This window comes from Lepidothrix coronata, unplaced genomic scaffold (genome assembly GCF_001604755.1).
Source record: "Lepidothrix coronata isolate B3197 unplaced genomic scaffold, Lepidothrix_coronata-1.0 Scaffold26, whole genome shotgun sequence".
In the NCBI taxonomy this organism is placed as follows: domain Eukaryota; kingdom Metazoa; phylum Chordata; class Aves; order Passeriformes; family Pipridae; genus Lepidothrix; species Lepidothrix coronata.
In genome coordinates this window covers 7,079,258-7,101,021 of record NW_016690206.1, presented here as the reverse complement: position 1 = coordinate 7,101,021, position 21,764 = coordinate 7,079,258, and the positions used below count along the sequence as shown (strand labels likewise).

Genomic DNA, 21,764 nt, shown 5'->3' with positions numbered 1-21,764 from the left:
TTCACCAGGGCAGTGCTGATTTTCTACTTGATCTGTTCCTGTGAACAACTCACGTTTAACAGGCAATGAGAAGCTTAGTGGATCTTTAATACTTTCCTGTTAAGAATCTGAAAAGGGTCTTCATTTAATAATCCACACCAACTTTGTGTTGTTGACTCCAAATTGTTTGAACAAAAACTATTTTATTGGAATAGTTTAAGTTCTGATATGCTGGAGGTTCGACAGAATCATTATTGGCTCTGTATTTGGTTTAAGAGATGGTGACAGAAGGTGAAAAATACAGAAAGAAAAGAATAAATCTGAGTCTGATATATAGCTTACTAGTTGGGCTGAATCTAAAGAGGAGGTGATTTGGCTGCCTGTATTAGGATTCTAGGATTCTGTTATAGCAAATGATGTATTTGGATGGACAGTAAGAAATGGCATGTGACAAATAGGTAGCAATGTGCTCTTTTTACCTACAAGACTAGGAGCTTCTCTGTCTCCTCTTGGTGTGATAGGCAATGGCTTAACAGAATTAAGTAGAATAATGCAGTTAAAATTTGAGCAAAGTTTGTGTTTTGCTTTGTGAAAATAAGGACTAAAGGTAGGTAGTGGACTAAATCATTTGCTAAGGGATTGCCTGAGAAAATATCACCGAACACAAAAATATTGAGATATCCTTGGCTTAAGTTTTCTTGACAGAAAGATGTAAGATATATTTTCAAGTGACAGTTTGTTTATCCACATTTGGAATGGTCAGGCACCTGAGGGCAGAGATATTTTGGCACTAGTAATTAATGCATCTGGCTCCTCATCCTCAAAATTGTGTGTGTTTAATACATCTCTATTTTTCTTCTCTTGACAGGCTTTGGCTTTTGCTTTTCCTTATAAGCTAGTGCTTAATCCACTTTTCCCTTTTATCCTGGTTATTTTTTCCTTGTGAGGAAGAAATTGTTATTGAAATCGTTATCCTTGTTATTTCTATGCCTTGTGAGCTTTCTGCCTTGAACAGTCAAGCACTGGGCTGTATGGAGAAATTTGCTCATTATGACCTCTGTAACAGAGGGAGGAGAAAGTTAAAGGACTTTCTTCTGTTGTGTATTATCCCATAGAAGCTGGCTTTAATTTCTGTATCTCATGTGAGACACAGAGAAATAGTATATAAATAAGCATGTTTCCTGGTGGGACAGATACATACACAGTGATAGCTCTGCTTTCTCTGTACCAAGATGGTTTGAGGAATGTCTGAGCACCCAATTTTTACTGAGTTAGCTGCTTCCCAGCCAGAAAAACATGCCAGAAGGCCACCGGGCCCCAAGGAGTTTGATGCCAATGCTTCCTTCCATATGCAGCTCCTGATGATGCTGACAGGCCTGTCAGAACACCTATGAGATCCTGTTCAGCTTCTGGATTCCATGCTGGACTGGCAGGTTCAGACTGCATTTCAGACTAGCCTGTCAAATGCTGATGCAAAAGCTCAAAGGCAGAAGAAAAAGGTGCCTGGTCTTGGGTGTTTGTCCTACAGGGATAGAATGGGTGCTTTGGTTTGGAAGTCCCAGAGGAACCTAGGCAGTGATAAAGAACTTCCTTTTCCATTGAAAACCACGTACTGGAGATATTTTGTTCTTCTCTGGTACTTTTGATGTCTGAAGAGGATATATTTCACAAAACAACTGTCTTAAATGAACTTCAAGCACTTTGGGCTGGCAAGGACCAAGTTTGGTTGTAACTTGATCAAGATAAAAAGGTATAGAAGGTCGCTGGTGCCTCTCTACCCAGAGATGAGCGCTCCTTTGGAACACCTTAGTGGCTTAGTAGTTTGAAAGCCAGACTTCCATTCGAAAAGGGTTTGAGGTGCCATTCTGACATTCAGCTGAATGCAATTAGGAGCTTTCCAAGCCCTTTATATCTATGGGAAAGTATTTGTAAGCCTGAAGATAGAATACTTTTCACAATGTTATGTCACAGTGATAACACACAAAGTCATGTATTAAAGGAACAATGTGAGCTAACCTTAGAGGCAGAAGGAGCAGCTGTGAGGGATGTGGCAAAAGCAGGGCTCTGGGAGCTGCTTGTCTGGAAACCATATGATGGTTGTGAGCAGTTGGATATGTTGGGCCCAGATGAATAGTCTAGTGTAATGTAGTCAAACTGGTTGCAAAAGAAAGTATTCTTTTTTTTTTAATTAATTCCATGGATGCTATAGTCTAAGACAGCATTAAATTTTAATTGTGTTGACTGCACTCTTTTTGCTGCAAGCAAGGACTGAGGCTTGGGGAGAGTTAAAGCAAAGAGAAATAACTAGTGCAGAAAACAGATTATGTTACTAATACTTTAATTAGAAGAACATAGAATATGTTAAGCTATAGAACTGTAGCACTGGGAGTATGCAACAAGTACCTGATAGAATTTACTTTTTTGTTTAGTAGGGTGTTTAATATCATCCGTTTAAGGCGTGAATGGTTTGGATTCTCTTGTCAAGCACAACTACATCAAAAGCAAAAGCCCTATGGAAAATAAAACTGATTGAATAAAATGAAGTCTGGCATTGAACTTAGTGGTATTTCTGTGATTGTAATTTCATATATTTAAATTGATGCAGGAACCCTGAATACTTGAAAATAAACAAACTGATATTTACAGATATCCCAAGTCTCTCTTGGAATCTCACTTGTAGACATAGAAGCCTGTAAGTTCCTGATTAACAAAAAGGTTTTGTTTGATCGCTTAAATGTAACTACTGAATGTCTCTTTGAAATGTTGTATTAAGTTATCTCAATTTTGTTATGTGGTTTTCTCTCCAAATATCTCAAATGAGAAATTACTATAGTAGTATTTCGAATTAGGGTTGGAGTTGTTGCATCTATGTTTCAGTAAGGAAAATGGGTGGAATTAGAAGTTATGGTTAAGTCGTATACAGATCTGAACTTTCTTTTGAATAGTAAGTAATATTATATATTAACTTTCAAATCATTAGTAGTATGTTTCTTTTTTCCTCTGGCTTTCTTGGCCTTTTAAAAAATTTTATTTTAATAAGAATCTTTCAGAGTTTTGGTCAGAGTTCAGGTTATTTGGTATTGAAGCCTTTTATCCTTATTTGATAAGAGTAATAGTGTTACCATATGGTAGTTGCCTGTCTCTGTTCAGCTACTAGAATTCTGTAAGTAACAAGATAAACTTAATATGCATATTGACATTTAGAAGCACTAACTAGATTTTTAACAAAGTGTTTCTTTTAAAGAGAGGTGTGTATTTACATAGTTAATCTGAACCTTCCAGGCTGTTAGGAACATCTGTTTCTAAATTGATGAGTGGAGGTGTTGTTTTGTAGAGGTTGATAATTAGCTGATATTTAAATAACTAAGTTAGCAGCTTGGACAGCACTAATAGTACTTTGTCAGAACTAATCCTCATTCCAGCTTAGATCCCACACTTACCTGAGCCAATATACATATTTACCTGCAGTGGGCATCGCTTGAACCGCACAGTACACTTGGCAAACATGTGCATTTCCAGCGTACCTGTTATTTTAAGCATATTTGTATCCCTAACCTGACATCAGAGGGTGACAGGGCAGAAAAAAAAACATTCAAAAAGGGAATATAATTATCCCTGAAACATAATTCTGCAACTGTTGTGATTTTGTCACCTGTTTTAGAAGAGGAATAGCATTCTGCACTCAGCACGGCGTCTTTGTTCTTTTAAAAGAAGGGTTCTGTTTCTACGCAGAATATAACAAGCCCAGATTTGATAGCAAACTTGGGGAAAAAAAGCAGTATTGGATGGATGTTTGCTATAGGATGGCTTTCTCTAGCTGTCTGGCTTCTGGCTTGCATTTGCCAGACTTCAACTCTGTTGTGCAGCTAGCCAGTAGAGGGTAGTATGTTCATGGAGACTTTGTGTTGTCTTGAGTCTTCTGTCACTGATGTAAGTCACAAAACAGACTGGCTTGATTCAGTGGTCTTTTGAAGCCATCTAATAAACCAGTAAAAACCAGATGAGTTGCTGAGACATGATGGCTCTCTGAAAGTCTGAATTAGTCATGCAGTGGCTTTTGACTGGGGGAAAAAGCTTGTTGGAAACAGAAACTGATTATGGATCAGGGGTGATGGCTGTGATTGTTGTATTGCCATTCTATAACAACTGAAATAAATACTGATTCTAATAAGTCTCATTTGCCTCACTTTATTTTTCTCACTTTCTCTTAGTGTTGGACTTTGCCTTTGCCAGCCGGCTGTTGCCATGGATATACCAATCTTCATACTTGCTGCTCTCCTTGTGCATTGTGTGTTCTTGGTCTCCATTTTTGACATCTACTTCAGCTCTCCCCTGGTCCATGGAATGACCCCTCAGCAGACTCCACTGCCACCTCCAGCAAAACGTCTTGTGCTCTTTGTTGCTGATGGTCTGCGAGCAGATTCACTCTATGAATTGAATAGCAATGGCACACCCCAGGCACCTTACCTGCGGTAAGTCCATCTGAAAACTCTACTGATCCACAAGATTTCGCTTCTGAAGGCAACTCTATGTCATGTCAAAAAGAGAACAAGAAGAACGACGGCAACTATGGTAGCTTGAATACTGCCTTCCCTTTGCCTTTGAAGTGACAAACTTTAAAGAGTTACACTCTGCATGAGTTTGGTTTGGTGTCCCTTGTCAGGAAAGCTGCTAAAGCAGTAACAGAGTAAATTGAGTCAGTATTGTCCCCTGCACACTACAGATAGCCAGTAACTGAGAGGAGCGTGAACTTTCTCCATTCACATCAGCATGGTATCAATTCTGAAGCCTGACAGGCATTAATTTAACTGCTTCCTGGATGTTCAGTTTAAGAGTAGTAGTTCATTAACGTGCTTGTCTTCTAACTAAGCTTTTTAAGGAGTGATTAAGTGATGTCCTGAATGGATCTAACAGCAGGCTGCCACCTCCTCTTTGTTCTGCCCTTCCTGCCTGCCTGACCTTGGTGCCTCCCTTGTGCTCCCTAGTGTGTCTGATTGCTTAAGGGGGTGATTTGGTTTAAGGTTGTGAAAAATAAATCCTGCCAAAAAGTCATAGCCTCATGTGCTTAGAACCAATTTTCATTAACTTTCCCAGTTTCCTTGTATCAAGATAATTAATTGGTTATAAGACAATTAATTTCTTAGACTAAAAAAACCAAGACATTTGTGTAATAGCACTGGTCTGGCTTGAATATTAGAACAAACCCAAATAATCAAACACCTGAAGCTGTTAGGGCTTTCGCAGTCCACTACTGCAAAAGTAGTAAAGAAATCTGAGGGGTCCTTGCTACAGTGCTTGCCAGCTTATATGAGCTTACTTATACCTGCTTCTGCTGCTGTTACTGTTTTTATAAGGTGCTCTTTGCCACTGGCAGATGTCTGACACATCAGTGGGACTTGTCCTTTAGCAGTGGATTTTACACTTACCTCAGAGCAGTTTCTTTTCTTAGCAGTAAAACTGTTCGTCTTTTCCAGCATCAACCAACACCATCAAGGTGTGAATGGTGTAATGTCCCCATCAGTAGAAGCAATGGTGGGTAGTGGCCAGCAAAGAGTTGTAGTGGGTATTTTTGCCATTAAATGGTTTGAATTTTTAAGTTTAAGCCATTCAGCATTATCATGCCTATCTAAAAAAAAGTTAAACCATGTATTTGCTTGTCTAATGCTGGAAAGTTGGCACTTTTGTTGTCTCTGCTTCACCTTGTTTGTGTGGTTAGAGACTTTCTCTTTCAAAACCTGTAGAAGTAAAACATTGTCACCGGTGCTGAAGGTAACATGGGTGAATGGAGGGGAAGAACTGTCTTGTAACAAGCAAAGATGCTGACAGGTCACTGAGTGGAAGAAAATGCCAATAGAGGTTTGAAGTGCCATCTGTATTTTTCTTGTCTCTCCTTCTGCATAGAAGTACCTGAGCGTGAATGTGTTTGTGTGAGAGAGGATGAAAAAAAAAAAAACATGTGGCATGTCGCGCTTTCTGAAATGTGGTGGACCAGGCAGCCCAGAGCATACCTTCAGATCCGTTGCATGAGCTGCCACAATTTTGAAGCAAGAGGCCCGGTGTTTTGTCACCAAACCTTTGAGCTACACAACTTCCATAAGTTAACTTTGTAAACAAGTTGACAAAATCAGATGTTGGTTTCTGGAAGTGTTTCCTTTTTTATTCTGCCAAGTTATTGCTGTCTGAGCATTCCTTTTCCAATAATATTAACCCAAAGTATATGCAATTTAATATCAAGTTTAGTTTTTTTGCACATTCATTGCTAAGTGTTCAGTCCCTTATCCACTTTATAGTAGTAGGCAACATAACATCCAGATTACTAATCTTACCCAGGTGGAGCACTTGGGGAACTACTGTGTTGTTAATGCAGAAATATTTTCTTTAAAGGAGCAAGAACCCCTCTTGTAGCAATGTGCTATAAATAGAACCAAAATTTTATTAGGTACATGAAATTAAAAATAAATATCCATTAGGCTTGAAGCAGATTGCTAGATGATATATGCCAAGTATCTTCTCTTTTACAAATATTCTTGAAAAATCTGTTTTTCAGCAGTGTTGTGGTAGCTGTGAGCAATAGTAGGTGATCTGAATTGCTGCGGTGATGATTTCAGGGAAGATATTTTCTTCCTTGCCTGTCATGTTTCAGCCATATTACTATATCATATTAATATTAATCATTGTTATTATGGGTAGCTAATGTTTATACTGTCAAGGAAATTAATTTTTTTCAGTGGTTCTTCTGAGTAAAAGGCTTTGAAATTATTCAAAATAGCTAAATGAATTCTGAACAGGTAAATTATGATATCTGGCTATATTTTTATCTATCTATTTATCTATCTATCTATCTGTACTTTTGCTTGATATATATTATTGTTGACTTGAGATCCTGAAGTCAATCCTGTTGTTGACAACAGTCCCACAAAAGCAAAGATAGAGGATTACTTTCCAATTCAATAGAAATCAAATTCTATTTAAAACAATTTCCTACCTGTTGTGACCATGAAGTATGAGAATAGCTGCACGTTTTATTTTTGTCTTAAATCTTCCATGAATACTAGTGCAATACATCCTAGTCAGTCTTCAGTGAGAATAAACTGGAAATCACTTCAAGTAATACTTAAATTCTGTTTTCAAATTAGTACTTTTTTCAGTCCAACTTGCCTTAAAACCTAGCTGAGATGAGAGCTAGAAATAACATGTCAGAGTGCTATGTCTCTGTGTGCTTTTATATTTCTCACTAGTATTTGGGCTATTCCAGGCAGTTCTGTGAGCTTTCAAATAGGCCATGAGAATGTGGGGTCTAAAATGAGTTTTAAAAAAAGCACAACAAGCAAACCATGAATGCTGCAAACTTAGAGTATGGCCAGTCTTTGCGGACGAAGATTTGGGAAAGGTCATTAACCCTACGAGCCTGTGCAGTGGATTTTTTTTTAGGTGAGACACAGTGTGCCCTGAACTGAGCCCACCCTTTAATCCTGAGGTTCATCTGCCGGGGCCGAGCAAGCTTGGACAGTGGCAGTGAGGTCCTCAGAACGTAGGTTTGTTTAGAGGGCCGAGCAAGCTTGGACAGTGGCAGTGAGGTCCTCAGGATGTAGGTTTGTTTAGAGTGACCTTCTCTTAGATGGATTGCCTCACAGGGCTAACGAGCTCCATTTGCCCGGGAGAGTTTCCCTGACCGGGATCCGAACCCGGGTCACAGCAGTGAGAGTGCTGCATCCTAACCACTAGACCACCAGGGGTCCCCAAACTTAGAGCAGAGCCTGAAATTTTAGGCTATAAGTCAATTCTTGCTTCATTAGTGAGAAATATATTTACAGCTGAGTATAGAGATCTTGTAACTAACAGTCGTATAAAATCTCTGTTAAAAACAAAGTTAGAAGGCATGAAATTAGAATTTACTTGGACTAAAACACATCTGATAAAAATATAGACAATTTTGTGTCTTATATCATGAATAACAACAGTACAATTTTCCAGTAATTTGACTGTTAAAAACTGCTTTGAATTTGTTCAGAAGATTCTGCTGTTTTATCCTAAAAATCAGTATAAGGAGTGTGTGGGTGTGTTTTGTTTTTTTTCTCCCCATGCTCTGACAGTAAGCTGAATCTTTCTCTTCATCCAGAAGATGGAGACAAGAAAGCAGCATATGGTAATGCTCACCACTTGCTTTCCAGCAGGCCTCAGCTGTTCATATCTTCAGCAGACAGGAACAGTTTATGAGGCTGTTTCTTACGGTTGGGTTTTGTCCCTGTTTTCTTTGCTTTTTATCTGTTGTAACTATTGTTTGTGCATAAACCCTAGACAATTTGATGTATTTCTTTGTGTGTGGTGAGAAGGTATTCTCCTTCACTGTGAGGTAATTACAAAAGATAAAAGGTTTACTTAAATTTGCTTCTTGTTGCCAAAATTATTTGCACCTTAAATTTGCATGTGGTTCAAATTCTCTTCATGCTGGCTTCTGATTTGCAGCACAGAAAAGGGCAGACATGGTCACAAGAACTAATGATAATTGAGCATATTTAATGAGTAAGATAAGATTTAACTAGACACTTTCTAGCTAAATGGAAATAACAAAAAAAGTAGCAGCAGGCAGAAACAATCTGTTGGGGGGGAAGCAAGCTGAAGTGGAAAACAGCAGAAAAAAATAGTATGTTAATTTGAAGTGTATTATAACACCAGCTAAACTCATCTGTTTGCAGTGCTGATGGGCCACAATAGTAATGTTCTCTGTGGGGTGTCATAATATAGAACTGTTTGCAGGTTAATGTTCTGCTTGTTTTACTGCACAGCAGGTGGTAGTGAAAATCTGGTTTAGTCTGTGTTCTGGGGTTTTTTTTGGGGGGGTGTGTTTGTTTTTTTTTTGTACATTTCCTGTCTCCCATCTACCTGTACTCTTTTTATTTGCAATTTGTTGTGCTTTCAAGAAGTCATGAGCATTAACTGCCTCGTATCCTTTTTTCAGGGGTATTCTAGAGAATAATGGCAGCTGGGGAATCTCTCATACCCGAGTCCCAACAGAATCCAGGCCAGGGCACGTTGCACTTATAGCTGGATTTTATGAAGATGTCAGTGCTGTTGCTAAAGGTATGCTTGTCTTAAAGCTTTGAACACTGTCCTCTGAGATAAGGTGTTTCAGTGATGTGCTAGGCTTCTAGGTGATTATTAATGCATAGTGGTTTGTATACCAAGATTATGTGGAAAATAGTAATTTTGGATGGATTTTCCATTCTTAATATTGAAAAGCTGTGAAAATAGCTTACCTGTGTTAATATTTTGTAACATGGTAAAATTTAGCACCCTGAGCCTAAAAGCAGAAGTATTTTATGGCCTCACCTCTTCATGTAACGGAGATTTTAATTATCATTTGGGATAACAGGAGGTGGCTAAGTAGGTGTTGAAACAAGTAATGTACTGTAGTGTCTTAGCTGAACTATTGCTGTCTCGAGTTGGAGAATCAGGAGGAAAATAAACAAAAGCCCCAAGCATGTATTTTGTCCAGAGCTGGCTGTCACTGCGTGCTTGGGGCTTAATTATGGGGAACAACATTTTGTGTTACTGACTTGGTCTTTTGTGTGGTCCTCTGCCTTCCCTCAGGCTTCCAGGCATGAACACTGCTAATGTGTGTTGGTTTTGGACAGGGGAGGTGAGAGGAGTTACTTGGTTTTATCCATGTTCCTAATCAAAAGCTTCTTCCTTCTGACAACTGCTACAAATCCAGGATTGGCAGGAATTGTTGAGAAATCTATGTATTTCTGCCAGCTGCCTTTTTGTGGAAACAGAAGATCTTGGAGGTTGTATTGTGATGAGTGTGTGACTGCTGGAAATATGATATGAGTGTGTAATTTATTGCCTGAAATGCCAGAAACTGAGTTCAGACAACAGGGGATGTAGAATTCAGGAGAATTTTAGCTGTTTAGAAGGTAAATCAGCTGTGTGTTTTGCCTGTTTGAATCCCTACATAATGAGATTGGCTTAGGTTTTCAGCTCACTTCTTAATGAAGGGGAGACTAATTATAATAGAGGTTGGAGTTAAAACTAAGATTCACAAATTGGAGTTCATTGTGCAATAATATAAAGGAAATTTATTAAAAATAACCCAAGCAACATTTTGCATGGACTAATAGTCTTGTCAATGAGATCTTCTGGCAACCACATTTAAATTCAGGTGTATTTGTTTAACAGGATGGAAGGAAAATCCAGTGGAATTTGACTCTGTTTTCAATGAAAGTAAATATACCTGGAGCTGGGGAAGCCCAGATATTTTGCCAATGTTTGCAAAAGGTAAGGCTTAAATTTTCCAAATCTTTAACATATAGTTATCAGGTAGTAAAATAGAGATACTTAAAAATTTTGAGTTAGAGAACAAGGTGAATGACATATTTCCAGTTTTTATATTTGTATATACCCTATACTTGGTTTCTAGTTTGTGAATTTGTGAGTTTGAGGGAGTGGAGGAAAAGAAGCAGGCTTTTAATGAGGATATCTCTATTTATTAGTCATCTGTTTAAATAGGCCTTACCTAGTTCTGTCAGCATACTAAAAGAAGCACGCCTTAAATTATAAGGACCTAGTATTTTTTTCTTTGGTTGAGGTTTAAAGCTCTTGATTGCAAGCGTGCAGCTGGGGATTTTCTTCCTACGCATGCAGCTCCCACTGATTTGGGAGACAGAACTGCAGCCATGCTTTTTGAGTGTCTGAGCTGTGAAGTAGCTTATTGTGAGTTATCCTGCTTCTACTCTGAACAATAATATGTGAATGGAAGAACTGCATGCAAGCAGGAACTTGCTGGTACTATTTCTGAAGCTGAGGTCTTCTGCTCATGGTATGCAGTACATTCAAGTCTTGTCAGCCCAGTGCAATTGGTCTTTGAGTGTGCAGAGATTGCTGAGCAATACATCAAACAACTAAAGGTTTAATGTTGTTGTAACAGGGCATATACACCCTTTTGTGTACTCTCAGAATAAACAGACTGAAGTGAAAAGGAGAGGAGCTAAAGGCATATTCTGCAGTTCTGTTCTAATTATTGGTATTGACAAATGAGAAAAATGGGATAGGCAGAATAGGAGTGGAATATAATATTGGTTTAGAAAAAAATGTATGTCGTATTTCTCATGATGATTCTTGAACTTTTTCTGAACTCATGTCCCTTCCCTTTCTCATCCTGATATTCCCCCCACATCCCTCTTTTCTGTTCTTTGCTTGAGCCTCATAAATTTATGGTTCGCTGTAAAAATATCTCCTGATAATTTCCCATGACCTCAGATTACAGCTTGTATCATGTCGTGGTGGCTGGGGAGAAGGGAAAGGTAGTTGCCCTTGCACAGATTATTTATATTTTTGGGGATATGTTCTTGGGAAAATATTTGAGGAATTCAAGAGTTTCCCAGAGCCTTGTCTTTCTACTGGTTTTGTTTGAGTAAGGATAAGCAGAGGACTTGGGAGCAGCTTTGATGTTATCTGTAGAGATGTGCAAGGATAATACTCTCAGTAAGGCTTGTTCTGAGTGGTATCAACAATGGAGTTTCCTTTTACAGGGGGTAGGGAAATCCCCCAAAGTTGGCAAAGGTTTAGTGCAGCAATGTATCTGAGAAGTAGTAGCTGTGTGGGAAAATGAATCATAGTTTCTCATGATAGAGAGATAGATTAACTTCTTTTAGTTAGAAAAAGATATTTTTCTTCTTTCAAGGAGGAAAAGTTTTAGAATACAGAAGGAAGTGGGATTGTTTATTCTTTAACTTTACTTTAACAAAAAGCCAAGAGGGACATAGGGGAGCATAGCTTAATTTCTCTCCTTCTTTTCATGTTGCAAATTAATGAGGTCACAGCACTCTTCTTGTGTGTATTTTATCATGCTAAAATGTTCAGAATTTCATTAACTATTTCACCATGGATAATGAATAAAGACTATATAACACCTGCTGCTTTTTGGGAAGGATAGAAAAATCTTTTGTTTCCTGTCATTGTCTATATTCCCTAGATACTTTTCTTGTAATAAATCTTTCAAGGAAATGATTGAGGATTCTATAGAGAAGGTAAATAAAATACTCACAGATCTTTTTCAATATCAGAATAGATATACATGAAATCTTAATCTATCAAAGTCTTAATACTGTGATTAGTGTTTTATTCTGAGACAATGTTTTAAGTGCCTTGTATCTTTAGCAGGATTAAAAGGTGTTTGTTTCTAATAGTTAAACTCATTTAAGATCTGTAAGTTCAGTGTGCTAATTTTAACCTTATTTTCTATGATGCTTTTTGATTATACCCTTGAAATTATCTGAAAATAATGTGCTTTGAAAAAGCCTATTTTTCTTCCACAATGCTCCTTAAAATTTTGAGTTTCTCTTCTAGACTTGCCAGAATTTGAAGTTTGACCTGAAAGGTCCAGTCCTGTACTTTTGTCTTGGTTCTGGTTTGGAGTATAATCTAGAGTATTAAATGTCACACGGAAAAAGGAACTGCTTCCCTTAAGGGAAGTAGATATTAGTCTGTTGCACCCACAGTGCCATTTGTTCCACAGGTTCCCTTTCTCTTTCTTGGAAGCTTCCAGAAACTCTAGGGTCATTGTTTAAACTGAGTATGAAGAGGGGTATCAAGACCATGGGGACAACTGGGACAAACCATTGTTGGGGTTATTCTGGACAGACAGACATCTCGGTCTCCTGTTTTAGTTCCTTGTTGCTAAACAACACAAAATTTCTCACATTCCTCACGAGGCTGTGTTTGATGACAGCTCTCTGATGCCCACACTCTGTCCAGCTCAGTGTCTGACTGTCCTTGTGCATTCATTCTTCCTTCCCCTCTTTTGTGCTTGCAAAATTTGCTAGCAAAGTCTCCTGCTGGTCTGGACTCTGATCCATGAAAAGCTTGTCTGACACGGAACTGCCTCACTGTAAATCTAAGTAAGGTGTGATAATTTGATCCATGATCCAAATATTTGGATATTGATGCTGAGGATGAGATAAAGTGTCGGACAAGGGAGCAAAAAGGTGGTAACTGGTTTGAGAGTTTCTGGCAACTTCAGTTATTTCCTGTAGTGTAATAGTTTCATCAAATCCAGTAGAGCTCTGTGCTTGCTTTTAAAGGATGTTTTCATCCCTGGCTTCCTTCTGCTTCTCTATCCCATCTTCGCTTCCTCATCCTCAGACTTAAAGAGAAGTGTTGGTGTACTGTCACCTGACACCTCTCAAATAAGAGAAACAAAATAGTATTTTCTAACATTTTGCGTAGTAGGATTTCTTATTTAAAAACCAACCAACCAAACAAAAGAAGGGTATATTTTATAAACTATGCAGGCATTCCAAAACTTTCCTAGTATGACTTTATTTTGCTACCGTTTCTCTTTATAGCAGTGCAGTGTTGGGTGGGTTGTTTTGTTTTGCTCTGGTAGAAATTAGAAATGGGTAAGTGGTAGATGTATTCCTTCACTTGGTCTGCAAACTGTGTCCTGTCATTTGGCTTCTTTGATGTGACACTTCTCAAAGAAGATCTTCTCGGGTTTGCTGTGACATTGTGGAAAAACACTACAGCATTCTACCCTCGTAGTGTTGGACAGGACTTATTTCTTCTTTTGATCTCATTTATCCACCAATTGGAACTTCCGAATTCACTTTTTAATGCCTGGCAGTATTTTCTTCCTTTTCTTTCAGACTGAGAACTACAGCAAGTGTTCTGTGTTATAAGTAGTTGTAACATCTCCTGGGGCGCAGGGGAGAGCTGCACCAGAAAATCTGTGCCAGCTTTTATCTTCCTGGCTTGAAATACCTGCATCCCTTTGGGTGGGTTTGTGCATAATCTTGGCTAAGCAGCTCCCTTGTACTGGGATGTTAGTTCATTCACAAGCCTGGAAGCTTACACAGCGGCATTATATAATTGTGACATCCAGCAAATCAGTTATATTCTTGCTGGTCATCAACCAATTGAAGAACATTTCACCCTCTGGGAGTTTACACTGTCACGGTATAAATGGCATCCCTGAGCTGTAACAGCTCTGCTGTTGACTGAGTTATTTAATTAAGCTTCACCTAGCTTCAGATCTTTATAGGACTACTAAAGTTTACTTTCTTCTAGGTCTCCCCCCCCAACCCCCTCTGCCTTTCTCTGCTTTGCTCCCTTCACAGTGAGTAGAGAATGAAATCGGCTTCTCCAGATGCTGTGTTTGCACATCACTGGCCCTTGTGTTGTACTTTGTGAGTGAACATAGTTCAGTAGTTCTCCATTTTCTATTTTGGATGCATGTTTTGAAGACGCAAACTTTGAAAATTGTCTCCCTGAAGTTGTCCACTGGGCTTTTGATAGCTAGAATTGATATACAGGAACCCTTCTGATGCCTTCATTATATGGGATATGTGATGTTTTCCTGTGTAAAAGACCTCATAGATAGGGCATTGTCTTGTATGATTCAGTTGAAAAACCAAAGCTGAATTTATTTTTCTCAGTCTCCCCGCAAAACACACGTTTAAATGAAGTTCTAAATATGTATCTTCCTTGATTAGAAGTTTCCTGCTGAAGTTCTTTGTTTCAAAATGAAATTCTGTTTAATTTGCTTGTACTGGGATTTGTTTTAATACTATCTGCCTTTCCATACTTTATTTCTTCACCTGAGCATACTGGATAACATTGTTCCTCATTCCTCTGAGATGCTGATAACCTAATGAGGTAAAATGGTATCCAGGTTTCAGAAAACCATAAATTATGGGAAAGTTTAAAATAAGGATTATCATTCCTGATAAGTTTCTACTTCTGTGCATGAAAGTATTTTTGACTATGAAAAGAGAAAAAAACCTTTTCTCTTATCTCGTATGCCACCTATATTGTTTTTGTAGGTGCTACTGGAGATCACGTTTATACATTTTGTTACGCAGCAGAAAGTGAGGACTTTGGAGCACAAGATGCAGCCAAGCTTGATATATGGGTTTTTGATCATGTTAAGGTAAGCAGACAATCTTTTTTTAATCTGTTTGTAAAAAGCACGTGTTAGCTTTGTCTTAGAACATGTAAACCTTAACATAGAACTGAAAAGGAAGAAATTTTTGGAAGATGTATCACATGGGGTCATAAGTAAATATTGCTTGAATCAACTTTCATGACTAGTGTAATGGGTGCTTAGAGGAAGCATTTGTCATTCTGTGCTGATTAAAAATCTAACACTAATAAAAGCACCCTTTAAAAACATTCTTGGCTTTTCTTTGTATTGTTTGCCTATAATCTGAAAGCCATGGAGTATTACAGACCCTTTAAGATCTTGAATGCTATTAGTCAAGGATTTTATAACAGGTGTTACAGCATGGCAGAAATCGTAAGTCTTCTTTATGATAAAGGAATAGACAATATTATTGGCTTAATGTTTGTCAGGCTTGCACCCTGACTGTAATTGTTCAATGTGGCTTCTTCTGATACACGTAGCTGGCTTCTGATTATCTGCTGTGGTTCACACTGTGCTGTGACAGATGAGTCAGAGGAGTCACAGTTAGTTTGGGGGGGAGAAAGGGGGAAGCAGAGGCAGCTTAGGCCCTGGAGCACTATAATTTGTTGATGTGGTGCTCTGCTCAGCTGACTTGGGTCAGTGCTGGTTCATGACTGTTGTTTTCTGTGACTCTGTCACTGTAAGTATTAATAGTCCAAGACACATAATTTCTGAGTATTCGTTAGTTTCTGTATTCCTGTTATTCCATGCTACCTCCCTTGTTCAGGATTAAGAAATGTGGGCACTGATGTATGAATACCTGTATCAGTGAAGCAATTGAGTGAGTTATTTTCTGGATCTCATAACAATGTTAATGGAGCTTAAGACTTCAAACTTCTTCCACAAGATCTCTGGGCAGTATGCATTAGTATTAGCTAACCAGCATAAATCAAATCAAACAAAAAATTAAACCAAATAAATCAATAAACCAAATCAGCATCTATTTAGGAAGCCAAGCGTGGTTCTGCTTTAAACAGGGACATAGGATGGAAAAAATTCATTATAGTTTGCTAATTCTCAAAGGACGTGATTTCCTGAGTTTGCAGGTGAAAAGATGTTTTTTCTAATGCCATCCTTTCCCTGAATGTGCACTTTGTGCCATGTTGTGTGTTGTAATTCCTATGAATAATAATACAAATCAAATTGGGCTGTCAGTTACACTTGAATAGCTGTTGTCATGAAGTTGCACCCTGCTGTCATTTGGAGCTGCACAAGTATGTGAGGGTGGTGCTGCCTTTTGCTTCAGAACACCTAATGGCATTTCTCCTTTCAAACTCTAATGATGTGTTTAATATATGTGTCATTACTGATTACTTTTTCCTCCGAACCAGCACCATTATTTTAAAGACATATTTTGCCCATCTAAATTTCATACTGTGAATGGATAGGACTTGATTGACTGGCACAAACCACACATTCCATAAATCATGTCTCCAATAACGCATCAACGATTGCTTCAGAAGTGTGAAACTCGAGGCTTACTGAAACCAAGGTCACTCTGTTATTATAGGCAAACAACTTCCAGCTGTGCTAATGAGATTACACATAAGTAGGAGCGGCAATACTCTTGGCCTACTCTTTTTATTCCTCCTTTGAGTCTTATATCAAGGATTTAACAACATATTGTTTAATTCATATGTTGGCCAAGGTGGTCCCTGGATTTCTGCCTCTTTAGTAAGTAAAAGATGGTAACGTGCTCCCTCTCTACTGTGTAGTCTGCAGGTCCCCAAGTGTCATGAGGACCACTCGTGCCTTTCTCTTCCCCCCAAAAAGGTGGGGATAAAAAGAAAAATGGCTAACTAATGTTTGGGGTGCTAGTGCTGGCACTTTGAAATTGCTTGTTCTCTTTAAAAACCCACTAACTAATAGTAACTTGGTCAGAAGATGGGTAACTCTCACTAGTTTTTATTTGTATGGCTCAGAAGCAGATTGCTTAAATCATGAGTGGAAGAAAAATTTATGATACTTGATAGTTCCTCTCATGTCTGCTCATGATCAAGGTGCTCCTAACCCTTTCTTGGGACAGAAAATTTAGCATAGACTAGACTGTGGGCTTATTATCAGCAACTGAATTAAAACTCAATAATTTTAATGTGCAACAATAGCTTGGAGTTCCAGATGGGCATGGAGTTGATTGACTGCGGGTTTTTTCTGGGTTTTGAGTTGGCTTCTTTGGGGTTTGATTTAGTTTTTTAGAAGCTTTCCAAATAACTATGGGACTGAATATAATCTAGTGTGATGTGGCCTGATGGTTCTCAATTAAATAACCTTTACCTAAATCATACTCTGAGTCTGTGCTAAGAAAAATTAAGGAGCAAAATATTGGGAGTGTAGATTAACTAATGGGAAAAAAAAAGTCTTCCTAGTGCATTTTTTATTTTTTGAAGTATTTTGTGGAAAACAGTTTTATAAGATTGAACTCTTTTTTAGGGTAAAAGGTTGAAAATTCCAGGAACTTGGTCTTGGAGATGAGTCCCAGTAATGGCCTAACAGCAATTTATTATGCTCCAGATATTCAGTTGGTGTCTTCTGACTTAAATGGACATGTAGATACAGATGACAAATATTTGGGCTTCTTTTCTTTTATTCCTTTCTCATTTTGAACACAGTACTTCATTCTTGCTTTGACCCCTTTCTGCTGGAAGAAGGCCATCTAAGCCTTCACTGTCCCTTCCGTGCAGGGTGACGGCCAGAGTCCAGAACTGAATTATGTTAAACTTTGAAGCTCTGCAGACAGTGCCACGACCTGATGTTTGTGCCAGTGGATTTCAATACAGATAGCTCTGCTCTAATTAGCAGTACAATGGTTGAATGATTTATTTTAAATACGTAGGCGTCTTGTGCATGATCATGCTCAGCTGATCCAAACCTGGCATATGTTTATCCTGGCTTTGTACATTTTATATCTGAAAATGAGCATAACTATTTAAACTCTCCCATTAACACAAATCAACATGCACAACTTTAAGCAACCAATTAAATTAAGTTGTCCTAGATTATGTATGAAGGAGCTGTGTGAAAAAAAAGTTTGTTTGGTCTCTCTCTTTGTACATGCATGCAGTCAGCAACAGTTTATCAGCCATATTAAAGGATCATGCTTCCATGGAAGCTCTGTTTGAGGGAACAAAAGGTCCCCAACAACTTAGATGTTTAACATCTGTAAGTTCATATTCTATTCAGACATCTGTAAGTATTGTTTTGTATTTGTTAGACCTGCTAGGTAGTCTTTTTTTCTTCTTTGCTTTCTCCAGTCTGAGGAGGGGGATGATTAGATAAAGATTTCACATAGTTATAACCAAACTTCTGTTGTAATGTTTTAATGGGTATTACATTATAAGCAAGTTCACATCTTGCTGTAAATGTTTTAATGGGAAACTTATTGCTGATCTTCTTAAACTGCATATCAGTTGTAGCCAGTGCATTATTTTGTTGTTAATTGACAGAAAATCATAGAAAAGTTGCCAGAACTATTTAAAAATAAGTTTGGAAGAAAGCTGTAGTAATCATCAAGTCCAACTCCCGGCATGAAGGCGGTTCTCTTAGAGCGAGCTGCTCAGGTCTTGGCCAATCAAGTTTTGAGCATCTTCAAGGATAAGCCTTTTGAGAGGCTGTTCCAATATCTGGATACACTTATGGTTTAAAAAAATAATTTTAAAGAGTCTCTTTGTCTTGCTGGAATTTCTCACATTTCAAATTGCGAGCTTTACCTTGTCCCATTTTCGAGGCCCTCTGACCAGTCTGGCTCAGTCTTCCCTTCACCCTCACAGTAGATGGTTGTGGGATCCCTGCTTAGCTGCTTTTTCTTGAGACTGGAGAAAATAAGTGCTCTTGACCTTTTAGTTGTTTACTGCCCTCTCTGAAACTTCTTGGTGAGATTTGGCTTAAATATAAATGGAGGTAATATTACTGAATAGAGCAAATAAAAAGAAAGAAAAAAAAAAGAGAATGTTAAAGTTAACATAATGGTGGGTTGGGTGGATTGGAAACTAGTGTTGAGTGGTGATAGGACTCAAGTTTTCTGAACAATGAGAACCAAAAAGAAGAGACCTTTCACAGGCTACAAGAAGATAAGAGGGTAGTTCCGGACAAACAGTTCAGCAACCTCCTGAGCAAGGTGAAGTGGTTTTTGCCCCTACTGTTCAGTATCCTGCTTACCAACTCACCACCTTTATCAGCCTAAGATCACTCCTTGTGATGAGCTTCCTATTTGGTTTTGGTTTTTTTAATCAGTAAACCATTTTTAAAAAAGCTCCATGGGATAAAGTTTTCTATTTGTTCTGGGAAAAGGTGCCACATCTTAGGTTACACTTATCTTCTGTTTACCATCTTCTTTTTAGTTAGCCGTAGGTTGGGCAAGTTCTTCTGACTGCTGCTGCTCTGGATTACAAGACGGCTGGGGCTGAGGGAGTGGGATGGTTTTGGTATGTCATGGGGACTAGTCTGGTGGGAGAGAGGAAGCTCAGGCCTTGCCTTCCTCTGAATGGTTTCTTTCGCGCAGTCATTCTGTGACAGAAAAATATGTGCCTTCAAATATTGATCTGCCATTTAGGATTTAATTTTTGTAGTTTCCTGTCTGTCTGTTTTGATATGTTGTTTCCTTTTATTTAATTAAAAATAAGAAAACAGAATTATACTGTGTCCTGCAAATTACTGATGTGCTCTGGAAAACATCTTCAATCTGTCATCAAATATGTGCAGGTGAACGAATTTCTGTGGGAAATGGAAATTTTAAAAATAATTATATTGCTGTTTAATGTAATCAGATTTTGTTCTTGTGTCTTTATTTAAAATATCTCTGGACTTTGGTCATGATTTCGTTTGGACAAGAGCTGAAGCTGAGAGGGTGCAAATGTTAGTCCACGCAGCTCGTGTATATTCAGGGAGTTAAAAAGGTGAAATTGCATACTGCCATGGTTTCCTGACTTAGCTGACTATGATACTATCACTGCCAGCTGAGTCTTCCTCTGGGTACAATGACTTTTGTTTACACAAGGTGTGAGCTTTGGTTTTTAAGAGCTCCACTGCTATCACAAGTGTGTGGTGGACTGCCCTGTTCTTTGGTTGCAGAAATGATTCCCTGGCTATACCAGCATTTTCCCTGGACCCTTGCATGAAATTTGAAAACACTCTCATTTATATTAGTGTACTGCAAGGTTCTCTAGATGCTCTTTGGACTAAAACCCTACCCAACTTTGTTTCCTTGGGCAGTGTTATTACTAAGGAGCTGATGTTGGAATAGCTGTCTGCCTGCATTTTGCATTGCTGTAATATGGCTGGTCTAACACAGAATAGCTGTGTCAAGACTCATTCCATCTGAGGGGAGAATCCTCCCCTGGCATCTGCCTCAGGGATGCATAAGTAGGACATGTGCAAGGCAGATGTATGTTCTGTACTTCATGTATTTGCAAAACATGTCATGTTTTGTTCTGTTATTTTAGTTTCTGCAAACAAGTTGTAGCTTGGTATCTCAGTCCTGCAATACCTGCTTTCAAAGCGAGAGTGTTTGAGACCTTTGCTTCCAGTGTAAATGCAGTAAATTAATTGAAATGTAAAGCTATAACTGATACTCAGGAATGGTTCTTGTTGTGTTTATACAGGAGGCAAAGAAGGGATGATATGCAATTAGCTGGTATTTCTGCCTTCACAAACTCAAAAAAGCCCCACAAACAAAGCTAACAAAAACAAAACTAACAAAAAAACCACAAGAAAAAGATCCCCCAAAACAACAAAAGACACCTCAACTTGAGTGTTGCCTTAGATAAGCTGAAATTGTGGACTAGCTATACTGATAGCAGTTATCTTCCAAGAAGTAAATTGGGAAGTCATTATTTTTTCTCTTTTTCTAACTCTAATAACTACTAGTATTTTGACATGAAAACAACTGTGTTTTAGTTTTAATAAGCTGCCTATCTTTTTCCATTTTACTCAGATTAATGTATTAATGGCTTATTCCATGCAGAGCTTCTTTAATTCTTCCAGAAGTAATCAAACATTGTTCTCTGCACTGAATGAGGAGAAAGTGGTTCTGTTCCTGCATTTGCTAGGTATAGACACAAATGGACATGCTCATCGGCCAAACTCAAGGTAATTGAGATATTAAGCATATCTTTCTTATTAGTTTTAAATGCAAGCAGTAACTTCTTTAATAGTGTTATATATCAAGCCAGAAACAAGACTGGTAGTGTTGTGGGTCATATGTGTCACCATGATTACCTGTGTTCTGAATTTTCTGGGTTATTTTGTTTTTTAAGGTCCCATCTGTAGAAGTCACAAATTATTACCATATATGGTATACCTGGTTATACTCCTCTACTCGAGTCTGATTTTTAGCAGATTATCTTAGTTATAGCCAACACATAGTCTAGAGGATATGTAGGAAATGGCAGTTTTAAACATAAAACAGATACAGTTTTCAGATTTCCCATTGCTGAAATTATATAGTTGAGTTTACAGGCAACAGCAAACTCAACTATAATGGCTGCAAATTCCAGCATTATGCTTTGGCTTTCCTTATGACTCTTGAACCGAGTTTAGATTAACAGTTCTCATCACCAATTTGTTTTGAAGTGCATTATTTGAGAACTTTCTTTTCACTTCTTCACGTGCTTTGAATGTAGGATTTTATGTCTTTCTCTTGATCCTTGCATACTTTCAAAATTCATTCTCTGATTCCCTACATCATTCCAAAGTTCATATTTGCTTTATCTCTCATGTTCGTTTGTTATGATTTTTTTGAAGACAGAGTTTTAAAACTGACTTTAGCAACAGCAGCAAAAAGAAAACTAGTTGCCTGAAAATTAATCATGGCCACTCTTTCTAAAAA

General features: G+C 38.1%; 1 protein-coding gene across 6 annotated transcripts in view; it reads left to right on the top strand.

Moving 5' to 3' along the window:
• The window catches only part of PIGN (phosphatidylinositol glycan anchor biosynthesis class N), a 101,567-nt gene that overhangs the window by 11,339 nt on the left and 68,464 nt on the right, over positions 1-21,764 (top strand). For all 6 annotated transcript variants that reach the window (XR_001873926.1, XR_001873927.1, XR_001873928.1 and 3 more), the window contains exons 2-6: positions 4,191-4,451; positions 8,939-9,060; positions 10,159-10,257; positions 14,802-14,908; positions 20,901-21,025. Coding sequence is in view for 3 of the 6 variants with exons in the window: in XM_017809418.1 (XP_017664907.1) it covers positions 4,225-4,451; positions 8,939-9,060; positions 10,159-10,257; positions 14,802-14,908; positions 20,901-21,025 (680 nt within the window). In the remaining 3 variants the exon portion in view is untranslated. The remainder of the gene's footprint in view (positions 1-4,190; positions 4,452-8,938; positions 9,061-10,158; positions 10,258-14,801; positions 14,909-20,900; positions 21,026-21,764) is intronic.